The sequence below is a fragment of the Rousettus aegyptiacus genome, unplaced genomic scaffold (genome assembly GCF_014176215.1).
Source record: "Rousettus aegyptiacus isolate mRouAeg1 unplaced genomic scaffold, mRouAeg1.p scaffold_m13_p_5, whole genome shotgun sequence".
NCBI lineage: Eukaryota > Metazoa > Chordata > Mammalia > Chiroptera > Pteropodidae > Rousettus > Rousettus aegyptiacus.
The window spans coordinates 121,316,878-121,334,734 of NW_023416308.1; the positions used below are offsets into that span (position 1 = coordinate 121,316,878).

A 17,857-nucleotide genomic window follows, 5' to 3' on the forward strand; every position below is an offset into this window, starting at 1 on the left:
AGCGACCTTCACGCAGTCTGTTCCGACGGGCTTCTTTCACTTTGGATGTTTTCACGGCGGAATGAATCCTTTTTATTGTTGAATCGTATTGCATTATACGGATGTACCACATTGGCTACCTGGTCATTGGCGGATTCGGGGTTGCTTCCAGTTTGGGCTCCTATGAGTCATGTGGCCCTGAACACGCATGTCCAAGTTTTCATGTGTACGTGTTTGCATTTCTCTTGGGTGGACACCTAGGAGTGGAACCGCTGGTCACATGGCAACTCTATTTTAAGCGACTTGAAGAGAGACACAAGTTCTCCCAAGGGCAGCACCATTTTACTTCACCGCTGGAAGAGAACAAGGGCTCCCATTTCTCCGCGCATCTGCCGACACTGTCATTGCCCTTCACTTTCGCCGTGGCCACCCTACTGGTGCAAAGTGGAATCTCACTGCATTTTGAGCTGCATTTGCCCGATGGCTTCTAACGTGCTTGCTGGACACCTGTGTACCTACTATGGAGAAACACATTCAGATACTTTGTCCATTTTTACTTTAATATTCTGGAGACAGCCTTTTATCAGAAACATGATTTTCAAATATTTCCTCTCATTCTTGGGTTGTCTTTTCACTTTCTTGATAGCATTTTGCAGCACCAAAATTTTCTGTTTTGATGAAATCCAATTAATCTTTTTTTTAATCACTTGGTACTTTGTCATATCCAAGAAAGCGTTTCCCAAGGTCACAAAGATTCACTCACATGTTTTCTCATGTCATAGCTTCAGCTTTTGCTCTTAGGTCTGTGACCCTTTGGAGCTGATTTCCGGCCCCGCTGTGCAGCGGGCCCATTTCCACCCTTTTCCACGCGGCTGATGCGGTTATCCCGGCGCTGTCTGCTGAAAACACTATTCCTCCCCCTACTGAATTCTCAGCACTCTTGTCAGAAGACTTAAAGATCTGCTTCCGCAGTGGCAGTGCTACCCCCACTGACCGACATGCCTGCCATTACAGAACAGGGCTGTCCCTGTCACCTCACCGCGGCTGAGGACCTGGCTGGGCTGCCAGGTTGCCGTGGGCGGCGGCCTGCAGCCTTCCCTCCTGTGACGTCTCTGCCGTTGTTCTCAGGGCCTCACGAGTTGTCATGTATTCCCAACTCTTCTTTTTCAGATTTTGTAATGGATGAGCACCAGTTCTCTGCTTGATAAAATTCACAAGTGAAGCCACTTGGGCCAGGGTTTGTTCTTATGGAAAGTTTTTAAATTACTAATTCGACCTCTTGTTATAAGCCTATTCAGGTTTTTTATTATTATTATTTCTTCTTGAGTCAATTTGTTACTTGTGTCTTTCCAGGAATTTCTCCACCCTATCTGAGTTAGCTCATTTTTGTCATACAATCATACAACTATAATCCCTTTTATTTCTTTAAATTCAGTAGTAATGTCCCTCCTTTCCTTCCTGATTTAAGTGCTGAGTGAGTCCTCTCTTTTTCTTGGTCAGTCTAGCCAAAGGTTTGTCAGTTGTGTTCATCTTTTGAAGAACCTGCCTTCAATCTAATCTTTGTCATTATTCCACTTGCTTTGCGTCTTGCTTGTTCTTCTTTTTCCGGTTCTTAAGATAAAACATTAGGTTAGTGAACTAAGCTCTTCTCTTTAATGTAGGGATTTACAGTTATAAATTTTCCCCAAGCACTGCTTTCAGAACACCTCCCACGTTTTGGTATGTTGTATTTTTATTTTCACTTATCTCAAAGTTTTTTTAATCTCCCTCGGGTTTCCTTTTTTGACCCATTAGTTATACAGGAGAGTGTTTTATTTCCACCTACTTGTCAATTTCCCCGTTACTGATTCCTAATTTCATTCCATTGTGGTTGGAGAATATACTGTGTATGCTTTCAACCCTTCTAAATCTATTGAGGCTTTTTCATGGCCTACCATAGGATCTAGCCTGCAGAATGTTCCATGTGCACTCAAGGAGTATGTGTGTCCCCGTGTGTCCCTTCCTCTCCCTGGGCAGAGCAGTCTACAGGTGTCTGTTGCGTCTAGCTGCTTTAGAGTGTCGTCCGAGTCTTCGATTCATTGCTGATCTGTCTGTCTAGTCCTACCTGTTTCTGAAAACAGGGTAATGAAGTCAACCACCAGTGCTGAAATGTCTATTTCTTCCCTCTCCATGTACTGTGGGGCTCTGTTACAAGGTGTAGATGCGTTTATAACTAATATATCTCCTTGAGGGACTGACCCTTTATCATTACAAAGTGTTCTTCTATGTCCCTAAAAACAATTTTTGTCTTCAAGTCCATTTTGTCTGACATTAATATAGCCATGCTCATTCTCTTCTGGTTACTGGTTGCAAAGCATATCATTTTTTCTCCTTTCACACTTGTATCTTTTATAATCTATAGTGTCTCTTGATGACAGTATATAGCTGGATCTTATTTTTTTAATCCATTCTGCCAATCTCTGCTTTTTAATTCAAGTGTTTAATCTGTCTACATTTAAGGTAATTACTTATAAGGTAGGAATGACATGGGCCATTGTGCTATAGTTTCTTTGTTCATATATTCTTCCATTACTGATTTCTTTTGTGTTAAATAGATGTTTTTGGTATACCAATTCCCATTTCTTTTACAATGTTTTTTAGTTAGTTTGTTAGTAGTTACCTGGGATTAACCTTAAAACGATCAAGTTTTGGGTAATACAAACTTAATTTTAATATACACTTTGCTTCAGTAGAGCTCTACCCCTCCCCCTCCTTTGTGCTATTATTGTCACACAAATTACATCTTTAATGAATCGAGCCCAGTAGCACAGTTTTCTTTAAACTTTATTAAGTTTAAATTAGTGTTTTGGCCCTTGTCTTTTAAATCAGAGAGGAGACATGAAGTCACGACCGTGAACGTGCACTGTCTTCCCTCTTGACCTCCGTCCTGCCTTCCCGTCGCTCTTCACGTCCTCGTGCCACGTCCCGACCTCCCTCCAGCACGCCCCGCGGAGCAGCAACGCCACGCGCACCCTCGTTCTGGTTTACTTAGCAAGCAATACCTTGGTTTCTCCATTTTTGAAGACTGGTTTTGCTGGGGACAGAATTCTTGGTTGACAGTCTCTCTTCAGCATTCTGGGTGCATCGGTCAACTAGTCTCCGTGGTTTTGAGTGAGAAATCAGCTGCTGACCTTCAAGCTGTCTTGAAGACCGTGAACGTTTGTGTCTTGCTGCTTCAAAGGTAAACTGTCTTTCAACAGTTTGCTGTGGTGTTCTGGGTGCCGCTCTCCATGAATTTATGCTATCTGGAGGTCACCCTGGATGTGTAAATTAACGTGTCATCAAATTTGGGGCATTCACGTCCTCTCCTCATGGGACTTCAGTGCGCTCTCGGAGGCTCTGCTCATTTTTCATTCTTTTTACTCTCTTTTCCTCAGACTGGATCTATATGTACCTTCATATAGATCTTAATCATTTAGCAAACCTATGCTCAAATTCACCAATTCTTTCTCCACTGGCTCAAATCTTCTGCTGAGCCCCTTTGGTAAATTTTTCATTTTAGTTATTATAATTTCAACAATTTCCCACTCCATAACTGATATTTTCTATTTGGTGAGACATCATTCTCATACTTTTCTTTAATTCTTCAGACACAGTTTCTTTTAGCTCTTGGAACAAATTTGTAACAATCGACTCCTTCCCAAGTAGGTCCAACACCTGGACTCTGTCAAAGACACTTTCTAGTGACCCCTTTTTCTCCTGTGTACAGACCGCGTTCTCCTCTTCCTTCATGCATCCCAAATTTTCTTATGGAAACCTGGGTACTTAGATGACATGACGTGGCAGCTCTGGAAATCAGAAGGCCCCGCCCAGGGACCGCTGTTGCTGCCGAGTGTTCAGTGACTCTCCTGAACCAGCTCCGTAAAGTCTGTAACTCCCTCTCATTGAGCCGGGTGGTCAGTCAGTGGCGGGTCAGGTCTCTCCTTAAGTGCCTAAAGCTAGTGTGCCCCAGACAATGCCAGGAACCGTGCGTGCAAGGCACACTCTCGACAGTCAGCCCTCGCCTTCACGTCTCACTTGTGTGGGGACCGGGATGAGCCTGAGGTGGGAGCTGCAGCCCCTGCCGGACCCCCCCCCAGATGTGCGCACATGCAGTCCTACACACGCATAGCCCTCCAGGGACACGGAACCCACGAGAACTTCTCAAAGCCCCAGATGGCATGCCATTCCCCACATCTGAGGATTTGGGCCTGACTCATTTGCCCCACACTGTGATATTAAACAACTGTCAGGAATTGTTTCCCGCAAACACACTGAGTGAGGTCAGGTGACGCCAAGCTCTGCCAATGGGGATCTTGGGCCAGCTGCCAGCCCGCTCCAGCAGCAGACGCCCTGAGCAGGGCTCTGAGGGGCCAATCTGCCCTGTCCGTCCAATGGCGCCAAGGCTGGTCTGCCAGGCAGAGCACGAGGAGGAGAACGAGAGGAGGTCCGGTCAGAGGGGCGGCAGTTTTCCTTGAATTGACCTTTGGTTAATTTCCAGATTCTGACAAAATTGATGCTGACCACCCGCTTTTATAGAGGGGTGACTACATGGAGGTTCTCGCGCCAACATTCTGACTAAACGGCACTTCCGCTGCAGACTCGAAGCCACTACGAATGGCGGGTACTTGACCACTCACACCCGTCAATCCTGACTTCTACACCCCAAAAGCCCACCCTCCCTTTCCACCCGCCGCCCTGATTCAGGCCCGTGCCACCTCTGCGGGACCAGACCACGCCCTCCCTCCCTGACGGGCTTCCTGCCGCTGAGCCCTGCGTTCGAGACGCCCGCGCCGCTAAACCCAGTGCCGCGCTGCCGCTCACAGTATGCCAGTGGCCCGCGCCCTACAGAGCAGGCTCCCGCAGTCGGTTTTGGCGTACCTCTTTCCCCCGCCACGTCCCTGCCACCCACGAGGCACCTCTCACACGAGGAACCGCCTACAGCTCCTTGAGTGCGTCCCACTGACACTGAGGTCTCTCGGCAGTGTGAGGCATGGTGCCCCCCCAAACCCTGCCATGAGGCACGGCTCGGCAGGGCCCCAACGTGCAAAGGAGAGAGAAAGGGAACCGACTCAGAACAGAACCCGAACCGCTGGCCAGAAGACTGTGTCCTAAGTGAACACATCCGGCCACTCCACTCCTGTTTCCTAAGGCCCAGGAGGCTAAGAGAGCTCCACGGGGCCAGAACCGAGCCAGGAAAATGGTCTTGGCCTCTCACCCGGGGCGCAGGGCAGATGTGGCCACGTCACCGCCCTCTTTAACTCTGGGCACCATTGCCACAGGAGACAAACTCCAAGCACCAGCCCCTGGCGCCAGCCACGCACCCTGGAGGCACCCCGAAGCCCTCTGACCCCACTTCCCACAGCCTCGTTACGTCGTGACTGTGGGCCAACAGTGCCGAAGGACAAAGCAGAAGAACCGGCAGGAGTGATGATTGGAGGCGGCAGGGCCCGGGGTGTCCTCCGTATAGGCTGCACCTCATAGCCAGTGGCACCTCTCTGGGGCACACACATCACATTGTCCCCAGGCTCTTCTCGGTCCTCTTCCCAGCTCAGCCTCCAGAGCGCCCTCTGGAAGCAGGCCACTTCCTCCTGGCATGCTGTCCCCTGCGTCTCCTTGTGGGTCGAGCCCATGTGGCCATCTCCCCACAGGCCCCTGCCTACAGGGACACCCACCTGGCCCTCTCTGCCCAGAAATGCTTCTCAGTACTGCGGCACGTCCTGCCTTTTGTAACATTTCAACCATGTCAGCTTTCATACCGAAGTCAGAAAAGTCTGAAGAAGTCAAATGCTAGAATCAGTACACGGTTTTGCAACCTAAGTCTCAGACATCACGTGGCCTGTTCTCCTGGGAGTACCCTTCCGTGTATTTATTTCATGAAGCTGGGGACAGTCCTTTAACCCAGTGCACACTGCGCCGCGAGCTGACGAAGCCATCCACTTCCGATCTCCCGCACCGTGGTTTCGACACCAAACCTCAGTGCTGCGTCTGCCAGGCAAAGCCCCGCGAGGGGCACCGCCCCGTCCCTGCATTCACTCCAGCACACTGGGGCGGGGCGGACCAAACACAACTCCAAGGAACAGGATGCTCACCAAGGCCACAGGCCGTGAACCCCTCCTGCGCCTGACCCGGACCTGCCTTTCCCAGACATCCCGGCACCCGGCGTGCCTCCCTCACTCCCTCTGCCCTCCCTCCAGGACCTGCCCATCCCAAACCAGGACCTGCAGGGCACGGGCGAGGGCAAGGGCCAGGGCCCTGGTCCACCCTGATGCCCTCTTAGCGCCCCCTGAACACAGGAGGCTCGCAATCAGGGGCAAGGTGCTGGCGAGACCGCACCTCATTTGTCTGCAAGCTCCTGAGGGCGCCATTTCTCCAAAAGCCACACAGCATGTCACATCACAGGCCCAAATGCCATTCCATATACACCACGAGGTCCAAGCTGTCCCAGAATTCACACCTCCGGAGACTTCAGGAGGAAGCAGAGTGCGTAACCGTCGTCCACGGACCCCCACCTCGGCAGGCAGCGCGCCGCTGCAAACACCCCCGTGGGCAGGGCCACCACGCAGCCCTCAGGGCGGCCAGACGAGTTCACCACGGACTTACTGAAAAGGACGTCTAGCTGTTGGGTCCTTGTAAGTTTTGAAACTTGAGCTAAGGGAGGACGGCGGCCTCACCCCCAGAGCCCGCGGAGCGAGCGGGCGGGGCGGCGGGGCCGTCGGAGCGTGCCCACCGGGGGCTGCAGCGCGGTCGCTCCCGCCGGCACGGCACGCCGCTTCCTGTGGCACTCGCACCTGCCCCCGGCTCCGACTCAGCGTGACATCTTAAAAGCCAGGAAGATGCCATTCGATCACGAAGACACCCTTTCCAGTAACTCTGCGCCTACAAAATCCTGACATGTATCGTTGCCAAAAAAAAAAAAAAAAACAACAAAAAACAGTGAAAATCATTTTAAGAGGAAAAAAGTAGTGCCAGGTATCTGGCATGAGAATACACTTCTCACCAGGACGTGTCAACTTGTCATAAGAGTCCCCTCTTCAGAGGGGCCAGAGGAACGATGGGGAAGAACACACAGATACCTCCTAGAAGCCACAACGGCCAACCCAGGCAGGACAATCAACCTGGACCAAAAGCTCCCTTCCTCCTCCGCAGGGTGGCTGTCCCTCCCCTCACCCTGTCACTTACTTCCTTAATCAGTTTCTATGGAATACAAATTATGCATAAGAGTGCAAAAGACTATACGCAAGAAGAGCACTCTGTCTCCAAAAGTCAGCATTTTTCAAATGTACAGTCGAGACTAAAATGAACATAATGAACATTACATTTTTAAAAGACTTTAAAAGTTAAAAACAAGACTGACACACTCTGATTCTGACCTTTATTACTATGCAGGAAAATCAAGTACCAACTGTATGTTTAATATTGACACTCGTTTCAACTGAAATTTAAATTTCTATGTTCAGTTGCCCCATGTCCAATTTATGACTCATAAGAAATGGATTTTACGAACAAATAAAATTTTTTCAAACTTTAGTCATGCTGAAACAGTGCAAAGGGGAGCCAAATTCCAACAAAGTTAACAAACAGGGAAGAGACCAAGTTCTATGAGGACGCATGAGCAGAGCGCATAGTCATTCAACCCTTCCCCGGTACACCTGCTGCAGAGGTGCGGGCTCCCTCCCCTTCGCTAATTACATCTCTCCCCACCTGGCTTCATGCAGCGCCTGGGGGGGGTTAAGGGAAACAGCTCCAAGGAGGAGGGCAGGGTCTCTCCACAAAGCTGTGCAGCCCGCCCCGCCCCGCCAGCAGGGAGGGGTAAACAGGATCCCCTGCCCAGGGCAATGTGGCTGGTCTCACAGGGACAAAGATGGTCATCTGGGTCACCTCGCCCTGTTCGCTGCGGGCAGGATGATCCTCCTGCCAATCCCGTGTCTGACATCTTCAGCAGTGTTCTATACTCCCAAGGACATTCTAGTGCTGACACGTCAGAGGTCGTGCAGAAAGAGAGGCCCTGACTCGGCTGCACAGCTGACCCTTGGGTCCGCTGACCCGCAGCGTTTTTTCAGTACGTCCGCAGTCGGCTCTCCTCTGCGGGGTGTCACATCCGCCTCTGGGAGTCCGTGGGCGCAGGGGAGACTTCTGCACCCTCCTACACCATTCTGTGTAAGGGACCAGAGCCCCTGCGGAGTCTGGTGCTTGCAAAGGTCCTGGAACCAACCCCTCGCAGGCACTGAGGATGACAGGAGTTAAGTTTTGGGGGGAGTCAAAAGTTAACTTGAATTTTCAACTGTGTGGGGTCCGTGCCACTAACCTCCCCAGCTGTTCAGGAGTCCCCTGTACGCGACTCCTTGGCCAGCTTGTCACACGCGCAGGGCAAACGAAAGTTCCCACAGAACCGGATAAGTGGCAAATAACGAGTATTTTCCCAATTTCAGCAGTTCTTTTGTTTCCTTTGCTACTGCCTGACTGCAACGTCCATCAGTGCAGTAGCCTGGACGGCCCTCGAGGGGACTGTGCTGAGTGAGAAAAAAGAGCCCATGTCGACAGGACAACACACGAGATGTCACCGTGCAGGGTACCTCGCCGTTTGGGACGAGGTGGGGAGGCTGGCTGCATGGGGTGGCCCGCACGGACTCTATGAGGAAGGACCAGTTCTGTACCTCGAGGGAGGTGGGGTTAGACGAAGCTGCACGTGAGAAGGCGCACAGACCGACACACGCACGCATCAGTGCGGTGACACTGGTGAAGTGTGCGCGCCTGGGGACTGGACCGCGGCAGTTTCCTGGTGTGGAAACTGTACCGTTGTGTGAGATGTCCATCTTCGGAGGCTGGGGCGAGGGGTGCTGGGCCCACCCTGTCCATTTCTTCGCAACTTTCTATGAATCTATATTTGCTTCAAAGTAAAGAATTAGAATTCTTAATGCCAATTAAAAAAAGAAAGAGAGAAACTATTGGTTAACTCCACACACTTAACTCACACTAGGTGAATTCAGTGGCCCCTGGGTAGAGTCGGTCAGCAAAGATCAAGCTCATTTCATGAGGCACTGAATGAGCTTGCTACCTGGGCCACAAAAGCTAAGACGTGGGCCCCTTTTCAAATGCTGGAGCATATTCACTGCTGCCTGTGCTAAGGGGTGCGATGTCCCCAGCCAGCCGGCTGGAAGCAGACTGCAAACACGCAGCGCAAACAACTGCAGGGCAGGCCTCAGAGCTCTGACCAGGAACGTTTAGGAAACCGGTTTGGAGCAGTAGAAGGGAACTGCAATTTTAGAGCTGAAACAGACTTTACCGATATTTCCTCACAAGGAAACTGAAATTCAGTGGCCACAGGCTTGGGGTCACGGAGCTGATGAGAGGCCGCAGGAGTCTGGCCCCAGGCTGCCAGCTCAGCGCCCTCTCCAGGGCCTGGCTGTGTCCATCACCCTCACAAGAGCAGTCTGCACACCTGCCAGAGCCACAGGCCAGTGGCAAGCAGGGAATCCTCTGCCTACCACCCGGGGTCCAGCTCGGACTGGCTCTGGCAAGTCCACTTTCCAAACCGCCAGCCACGCCGGTTGAGAATGGTGACCCTGCAGCTTCAGGCAAGTCCCCGCTCTCTGCCCGCCCTTCACACACAGCGGCCCAAGAGCCACCTCCCAGGTGAGATGTCTGGCCCACTCGTCTCCTCATTCAGTAGGCACACATCTCATGCCAGACGCCATGAGAGCAGGGGAACAGGGCCCCTGTGACAGTCCCCACCTTGTGGGGGGGCACACACCACAAGCTGCCACTGCTCTGAAGAAGCACGGCGCTGTGACTGATGCCGGGGTGACCACACTGTGAGGTCACAAAGGTGTCTCTGAGGAAGTCTGTGTGGGACAGGCCCGCCCGCCCCGTCAGGAACCAGGCGCCCTCCTCACACTTGCTCTTTCAGGGGGCAGCGCCTGACCCATCCACAGCAGGGGCCTCCACCCGGACTGTGCCCCCAGGGTGACGTCTGGGAACATTTTGGGCTGTCACAACCAAAGCATCTAGTGGGTGGAGACAGGGATGCCGCCAGCCACAGGACAGCTCCGCACAGCAAATGCGCAGCCTGCGAGTCAACGGCACGCGGCTGGGGAGAGTCTGGCCCACACTCAGAGGGCACCGCGTGTCCCCACTAGGCGCAGGCACCGCCTGGTCCGGCGCCGGCCCTGCTCAGAGCACGCCTGAGAGCGATGGGCTGTCCGAGAAAACGGGTTTTCATCTCAACGCCCTGCCCGATGCAACCTTCTTCCAAGATAGAAGGACAGACGTCACGACTAATTAAAGGCTGCTAAGCTTTGCCCAAGGGGTCCCCTGACGAAGCGCACACACACTTAGCTTCACGAGCCGCGCTGGGATGAGGAGTGGCGCCGTCTTGGAAATCACGTACACAGCGAAGGGAGAGAAAACGAGCACACTGCCCCACTTGGAGAGGCCCTGCAGGGTGTGTTTCCACCGCGACTTCCTGCGGAGTAAGGAGGGGACAGAGGGGCTCACCCTTCCAGTCCGGGCCCTCCGCCCAGTGTAAGGAGGTGAGGGTACAGACACTCTTGAAATCTAAGGCAATAAAAAAAAAACGTGGTGGATAACAAGGAAAAAAATACGACACACCAAGCAGGAAATTGGCTTTGTGTTTATTTTTTAATCGAATAAAAGGGACAGTCTCTACAAGCCATCAGGAGTTGCTGCACACCAAAGCCAAACTCACTGAAGACCGACTGCACCCACCACCTCCTGGTCGCTTCCACCTTTGGGTGTGGATTTTTCCACTCAAAAGGGACACGTGCGTCCCTGACCAGAGACAGCAGGCAGAGCACTTTCTCCAGAGCCATCGCACGCCCCACTGCCCCCTGTCCGGATTCCCTGGGGAGTGAGTCATTTTAAACAGGCTTAAGAGCCCGCGGGAGCCTGGAGCACAAAGCTGCTTCCCCCACAAGACGTGGATGTCGCCATCCCCACTCCCAACGTGAAGACCCGGACGACTGTGGAAAGCGCCGGGTTAAATGCTCCATTACTAGAAAGGCGCAGACTGCTCGAGATGACATCATGCTGAGGAGGGGCGTCTTCATCCGAACCCCCTCGGCGGAGCCACGGCCCCCCGCACCCCGCACCCACTGCCAGCGCCCCGCCTCGCTCCCCGACCCGCATCCCCCCACCCTAGTCTGAGCCCCCAACCCTGCATCCCCAACCCCTCCTCCCGCACCCCGGGCCGGCGCCCCCGGACTCCCATCCTCTAGGTCCCCACCCCCGCCCCGCAAACCAGACCCCGCGCCCCGTACACCGGACCCCCAGGCCTGCAGCCCGGGCCTGCGCCCCCCGGGCACCCGCACTCTGGGTCTCCACCCGCCCCGCGCCTTGGACTCCCCGCCCCGTACCCCAGGCTTGCGCCTCCCAAACACCCACCCTCTAGGTCCGCACCCCCGCCCCGCACCCCGGACTCCCCACCCCGTAACCCGGGCCTGCGCTCCCCAAAACCCACCCTCCAGGTCCGCACCCCCGCCCCGCACCCCGGGCCTGCGCCCCCAGGACAGTCGCCCTCCAGGTCCGCACCCCCGCCCCGCACCCCGGGCCTGCGCCCCCCGACACCCGCCCCCCGCAGGCCGGGTCCGCCGCCGCGGCCACTCACAGTTGCGGATGTCGGAGATGAAGACCGCCAGGCCCCGCATCCCGTCCCCCTTGGACACAGCCGGCATCTTCGGGCGCCGGGGAGCAGCCTGCGCTGCGGGCCGGGAGGAGGCGCGGGGAGCGGGAGCGGGAAACGCGGCCGCGGGAGGAGCCGCCTCAGCCGGAGCCGCCTCAGGCTCGCAGCGCCGCTCTCAGGGCCGCCGCCGCCGCCGTGCGCGCGCACGCAGCCGCACGCACGCGCACGCTCTCCGCGACCGCAGCGCGGGGGCGAGCACGTCGAGGGCGCGCGTGCCGCGGTGGGCGCGGGGGCGCCCCCTGCAGGCCGAGGCCGCGCGCGGGACTGCTCTGGGGACCCCGGTTTCGCGTTCCCGGGCCGCGCGGCGCCCCGCCGCCGCTCCCCGGCGCCCCGCTCAGCCCTGGATCTGCGGCAGCTTGCGGCCCGCCTTGCGGGGCCCGGATGCGTGCAGCACTCCGATATTCTGCTGCACATCCCCCGGCCTTCCAGAGCCACCCCCACCCCGTGACCGCAGGGCCCTGTCTGCAATCTGGTCCCTCAGTGCCCATCCAGGACCCTTTGCCACGTTCGCACCCGTGCCCGCCCCCCTGAGCTCCCCCGCATTGCACTGCAGGGCCTGAGGGGAGGCTATCTGGAAAGCAGGTGGCCCAGCGGGCTCCCCTTTGTAAAGCCAAATGGCTTTGAAGAGGAAGTTCCCTCTTCAGCACGGGTTATCCGGCAGTACCTGGAAGGGGCCCAAACCCGCCAGGGAGACCTCTGTCCCACCCTGGCTCACTTCCTCAGTTCCCGTTGACAGTTCAGACCTGGGTGGACCCTGGTCAGGAGGAGGAAGAGGCAGGCCCCTGCCACAGACTAGGCACCCCACCCAGACTCTGTGCCTCCAATTGAGGGGCGGGCCTGAACCTGTGGAGACCCAAGTCCTTATAAGGCAGCAATTTCACCCCTTTCCAAGGCCTCCAAAAGCTGAGCCACTGGAGGGCTTCCTGGAGGAGGGGAGACGCCCAGAGGCTGTCTCCCCACAAGAGATAACTAACACTCCATGCCAGGCTAGGGGACTCAACAAGCAGACCCTGACACCGCCCTGGCCCCCGCCCCCAAGCAGGCAGCGGACCACAAGGAGCATGGACGCAATGCCAGCTCAGCCCAAAGTGGAGGGCTTCCTGGAGGAGGGGCTTGGGGCTGGCCAGGTATCGACCTCCTCTCGTTGGTGACTCCGGGCTGCCCAAGCCTCCTGGGAAGCGTGTGGCCGAGGTCCCAGGGCCTGCAGAGACACACAGGCGGCCGTGAGCAAGCTCCCACACCTCATGCTGGTGCCTTCACCTTCCCAGCCCAGCCCTTCAGACCACTTGATACCATCGGGCTTCCAGCCTGAGTCTGCATGGTCCTCCCGGACCACAGTCACTGCTCAGTGAGGGACAGGCCACCCTCGGCTCTGGGCAGTGCTTGGAAACAGTTTCATTTCTTAAATTGTGTGAACTGGACACCTGACACATTTTAGACATTTGTGGTCACAGCAGGGTTCCCAAGAGTGAGGGTGGAGCCAAAATCTCTTTCCCCCGTCCATGGGCCCTGGGACCTGAGGGTCCCACAGACATAAGCCCAACACTTGCATCTGGAAGGAAGAAACTATGGCCGGGGAGCCCAGAGTGTGGCCAGGGTGTCCGAAGAGCCCAGCCCCCAGCCTGCTCCAGCTTCCCGTGGGTTGTGCAAGGGACCCAGTGTCCTTCCCGTAGTCTCTGGGATGGGTTTCAGACAGTGACCCCCTCCAGGAAATTAGGGTTGGAGGCCGGGTCCAGGTGTGCCTGTCCAGGAACAGAGATGTGGCAGTTCTTGGTATCTGGTGGCTACCTGTGGTCACCTGGAATGACATGCTTGGGGAAGGCCACGCTCTGGGGACAGAGCACATCCTGGCCACAGGCCACGCCACGTGCAGAGCAGGAGGAATCCGAGAATCCTGCGATGGGCGGCACTTCAGAAGCAGCAGGACCACCTGAGGAAAGAGCGTGAGGGGCTCAGGCCCCTAACTGCTCTGCCTGACAGTGGCAGGAGCTGCCTGAGACCGCACAGCCCGAAGCCACACACGGCTGGGTTCTCATTGTTGTGAAACAGCCACACGTGGCCTCCCCGTGTCCTAAGGGAAAGCTGGAGTGCGGGCGGGGCCCACGGAACCGCAGCGAGGTCTGTGGGGTAACCCAGGGGTCCCCGGAGGAAGGCCCAGACTCCTACTTTGCAGGAGCCCCCCACCAGCCTCCCCTCATTGGATGAAGCCATCCCCATACTCAAAGTCCCTGTAATGACATCTGTCAAGAGAGAGTTACTTTGTCAGAGAAAATTCAGTTGCCCTTGAAGCCCTCCACAAACGCTTTTCCTTTATCCCCTAACCACACTGCCCTCCCCCCAGGCCGGCCCCACCCTTTGAGACCTGGGAATCATGTCCCCACACAAAGTTGTACCCAGAGGAAGGCTGAGCCACCATGAGAACTGCAGGAAGTTGAGTTAGCAGAACGCCGCAGAGCGTACGGGGTGAATTCCCCGGGTGGCAGGCCCGTGACAGCCGGTGACCAAGGCCAGCCCAGCCAGCTTGGACAGCCAACTGCCTGGCGGCTGGAGTCAGGGCGGCCCGAGCGAAGGCGGGACGGAGATGCCAGAGAGCCCTGGATATAATGCAGAGAAAGGGCCCCGGGGTTACTCTCTCCTGGTTGAAGGCTGCACCCAAGGCGTGAGCAGGGCCAGCTCCGAGGAGCTGCGAGTGAGGGTCTGGCCCCACCCAGGCTCACAGACGGCCATTTTCCCTCTGTGCTCATCTCTCTTTGCCCCAATTTCCCCTTTTTCCAAAGACACCAGTGACATTAAATTAGGGCCCGCCCCGCCCCAGTGCAAGCTCATCTGAGTTAGATATGTCTGCAAAGACTCGGGTCTGCTCACACGTGGGGTGCTGGGGCTGAACACCTCGACGCGTGCGCTTTCAGGGGACACAATTCAATCCCCCACAGATGGCGATGTGAGCATGCTGAGGGACATGAGTTTGAGTGCCCGCCCCTCCCCAGGCTACCTCCCCGGGACAGGTTCCGATTGCTGGGGCTCCCAGGGTGCGCACTGCACCCTCCACCGTGCTGGCCCTGAAGCCGCCGTGTCTACGCCACAGTGGTCGGGGGCTCTGTGACACCCCGCCAGCCTCAGTCCTAATTAGTGCCTGTCCGCATGCTCATGGGTGCTGTGTCATGGAAGTTCCCAGAGCATGGCAGGATGCCCCCGTCCTGTCCTTTGGCTTGTCATCAAGACCACTTCGCATCCATGCCTCTGGGGGCCAAAAGGGCTTACTTAGCGAGCACTGTCCATCATCAGTAAATGGCCATGACAACAGTGCAGCTGGTGACACCAGCCAGGGGAGAGGCTCGGCAAGTGACTCTGAAACTCCTGCCAGTCCCAGGTGCTATCAGATCAGGTGTCCTGTTCGTCCTCAGAGCAGGAGCCCAGGACCTCCAGTCTCCCTCAGCTGTCTGTTGAAAATACACCCCTTGACCTTACCTGCTGGCAGCTGGCCAGCCGGCCATCACAGGGTGGTCCTTGTGCTTTGGGCGTTTTGTGGCAGGGGTTGCCATCGAAGGCTGACATCCACCCACCGCCACATCTCCCTCTGAGGGCCCAGCCGGCGCGAACTGATGGAATCTATACCATTTTAAGGTTAGCCTGAGAAAAACAGCTTTAGGAAAGAAAATGTACCTGCAAGTACCAGGTCAGGCCTCTCAGCAGTTTCCTGGGGTGACGCTAACGAATGACCACAGCCTGGTGCCTTAAAAACGACAGGGTCCTCGTCATTGCATGCAGGGCTCACGCTAAACGCAAGCGGATCTCATCCTGGGATCTCTCACTATATCTTTAGACGCAAATAAGGTCGCCTCCACAGGCGCTAGGAGTTTGGGACAGGAACGATTTCGGGGCGTCCACTATTTGCCCCATTACGACCACTAAGAAATCCTGCCTCTGTGGCCTCAATGCACACTTACTGCCCTGCCCCCTTATTACAAGGCATTTTAAGGTTGGTTGCAGAATGATGAGAGCCATAAAACCCACGACTGGTGCCACGAAGCACATAGCCCTGTGCAGGGTCACTGCCCATCACAGAAGCTCATTTGAGGCCCCAGTGCCTGCCCAGCTGCTGACCAGACAGACACCTACACGCCAGACGGCGCCCACCGAGTCACAGCCATCCTGGCCGTGGCCAGCTGGGCTTGTGCGGGGCCACACGTGGGACACAGACGGAAATCCTCTGTGCTGGCTCTGGAGCTCCATCCAGAAGCTTCCGTGCACGCAGACCTGCCAGTCCCCTCCCTTCTCCCTCTGGACTTTGCTTATCCCAGCACCCAAGGAGGATGTCTCTATCCACCAGCAAGGGGACAGCTCAGCAGCAGGAAGTCCTGACCTGCATTTCTCTTCCTGGGCTTCCGGCCCCCAAACTGGAATGTCGCAGGGCCTGGAGTGATAGGACATGATCAGTGATAGAGGCCTGGGCCCTGCCCTCGGGGTGACCTCTGGCCAAAGCTCCCCTCATTGGAAGAAAAGTCATGAGTTGCCCCTGCCAGGAAGGGCCTTCCTTGCCTTATGCTGACTCGGCAAATGAGGAGAGGCCGGCACCCCACCCTCGCCCCACGCCAGGAACAGTGGCCAGCCCGGGAAAGACAGCAGCCCAGCCCCCGGACGCCCCACGGCCACAAGCCGTGCAGTGCTCTTGCAGTGCCAGCCACGTATGGGATCCCCATAGGATCTCAGGGACACTAGTGGCCATCCTGGAGAGGCAGCCGCAGGCTGGGGACCCTCGGCTGGCCAGGTGCACCTGCAGGCATCCCTGGACCACGGGGTTCCGTTCTCTGCAGGCCCCCTCAGTCCGGGGGGCCTGTCCCTGCCTTGTCTGTCCTCTAGCGCCCACTGCAGACAGGCAGAGGCAAAGATGGTGCAGGTGTGAGCCAGTCCTGGGCTAGAGCCTGGACCTGGGCCTGGGCTCCCTGCACCTGCGCCCTGGCAGAGCTGGCTGCTCCACAAGTGAGAGGGCCAGGAAAGGGGGCCCAGGGCTGGGTTTAGGGCCTGGGCACGGGGCCTACACTCAGATTTGCGTTCAGTTGAAATAATTAGAATTCCATTTAATGACATTACAACTTCAAAACCTAATCTTTTGACCTGTCAAGTTCAAATTTACAAACCCTATTATTCCCTTTATAAGCCTAGCAGATTTTAAAGTCATGTTTAACGGGCCTCTGCCTAATATTTGGTCCCAGCTACAAACTCAATTAAGCATTTTCAACATTTCAAACTGAAATCATAAATTATCTTTTACTTCCTTTCTAAGCACTTTAGCTTGTCTGAATTGACAATAAAATCTCGGTACTTAAAGAACTCGTAAACTCAATAGATGAAGTTTCTGAATGTGCCGAACCTCAAGCTTTCGTAAATGTTCCAGAAACATGAAATACCAAAGTGCTCATGTTTCACTTAATATATAAATGCTAATGCTTCGCTCCTGCTTCTCTTTGACTGTCCTATGGCTCATTCTCAATCTCTCCGTGGCTGAAGGATGTGCACCCACGTAAAGAAGTCAGCTTTCGATCCAGGTTCTGGCTCCTTGGTACCACCTGTGGCGTCTGTGAGGCCGACAGCTTTGTGCTGGCAGCTCCACAGGACCCCTGGAATTCTGCCCAGAGGCTTTGCCCTCGAAGTCTGCGATGCTGACCCAGAGCGAACCCGGGGTGGATTTTGCAGTTCTTTAGCCCCAAAGGCCTCTGAACTCAATGAGATCCAAGGTGATCAATCGCCTTTTTCACAGAGAGATCTGTGCTCTTGCTGGGGTCTCCTTGGCACTCCCCGGACTGCCAGCGCATCCAGTATCACTCATCGAGGCCCTCTCCAGAGCTCCGCCTGATGTGGGGTCCCTACCTCAAAAGTTGGGTCTCAAGACTAAGCTGAGTGCCAGGAACGCAGAGTAGCCCAGTGACACATGACAGTTGGTATTCGACATGCGTCAGCACACACACCAGCCCAAACCCACTCTGGGACGACTGTGGGGCCAGCTGGTGGGAAATATGGGGAAGAGAAAGAAGAAAAGATGAGGAGGAAGGAAGAGACAAAGTTCAGCTCAGGGAGAAGCCGCTCGCGCAGAAGAAAAGGAGAACAGCAGTCCATCCCGGGGCTGGCTGGGCGGGGGCAGGGCCGCGGCAGGGCGGCTGT

General features: G+C 55.6%; 1 protein-coding gene and 1 long non-coding RNA gene across 3 annotated transcripts in view; both read right to left on the minus strand.

Annotated features, from left to right (window-relative positions):
* Positions 1 to 11,821, minus strand: part of AP2A2 (adaptor related protein complex 2 subunit alpha 2) — a 52,459-nt gene extending 40,638 nt beyond the window's left edge. Inside the window, exon 1 of one of the 2 annotated variants that reach the window (XM_016137852.2) lies at positions 11,624 to 11,821. In XM_016137852.2, coding sequence (XP_015993338.2) covers positions 11,624 to 11,690 — 67 coding nt within the window. In that variant the 5' untranslated portion in view covers positions 11,691 to 11,821. The remainder of the gene's footprint in view (positions 1 to 11,623) is intronic. The other variant, XM_016137851.2, reaches the window with a different exon arrangement.
* LOC118602839 lies at positions 7,359 to 11,084 on the minus strand. The gene is made up of 2 exons (XR_004950882.1): positions 8,795 to 11,084; positions 7,359 to 8,510 (listed from the first exon to the last, which is right to left on the minus strand). It is a non-coding gene; the product is annotated as an uncharacterized LOC118602839 (long non-coding RNA).
* Positions 11,822 to 17,857: the final 6,036 nt, after the last annotated feature.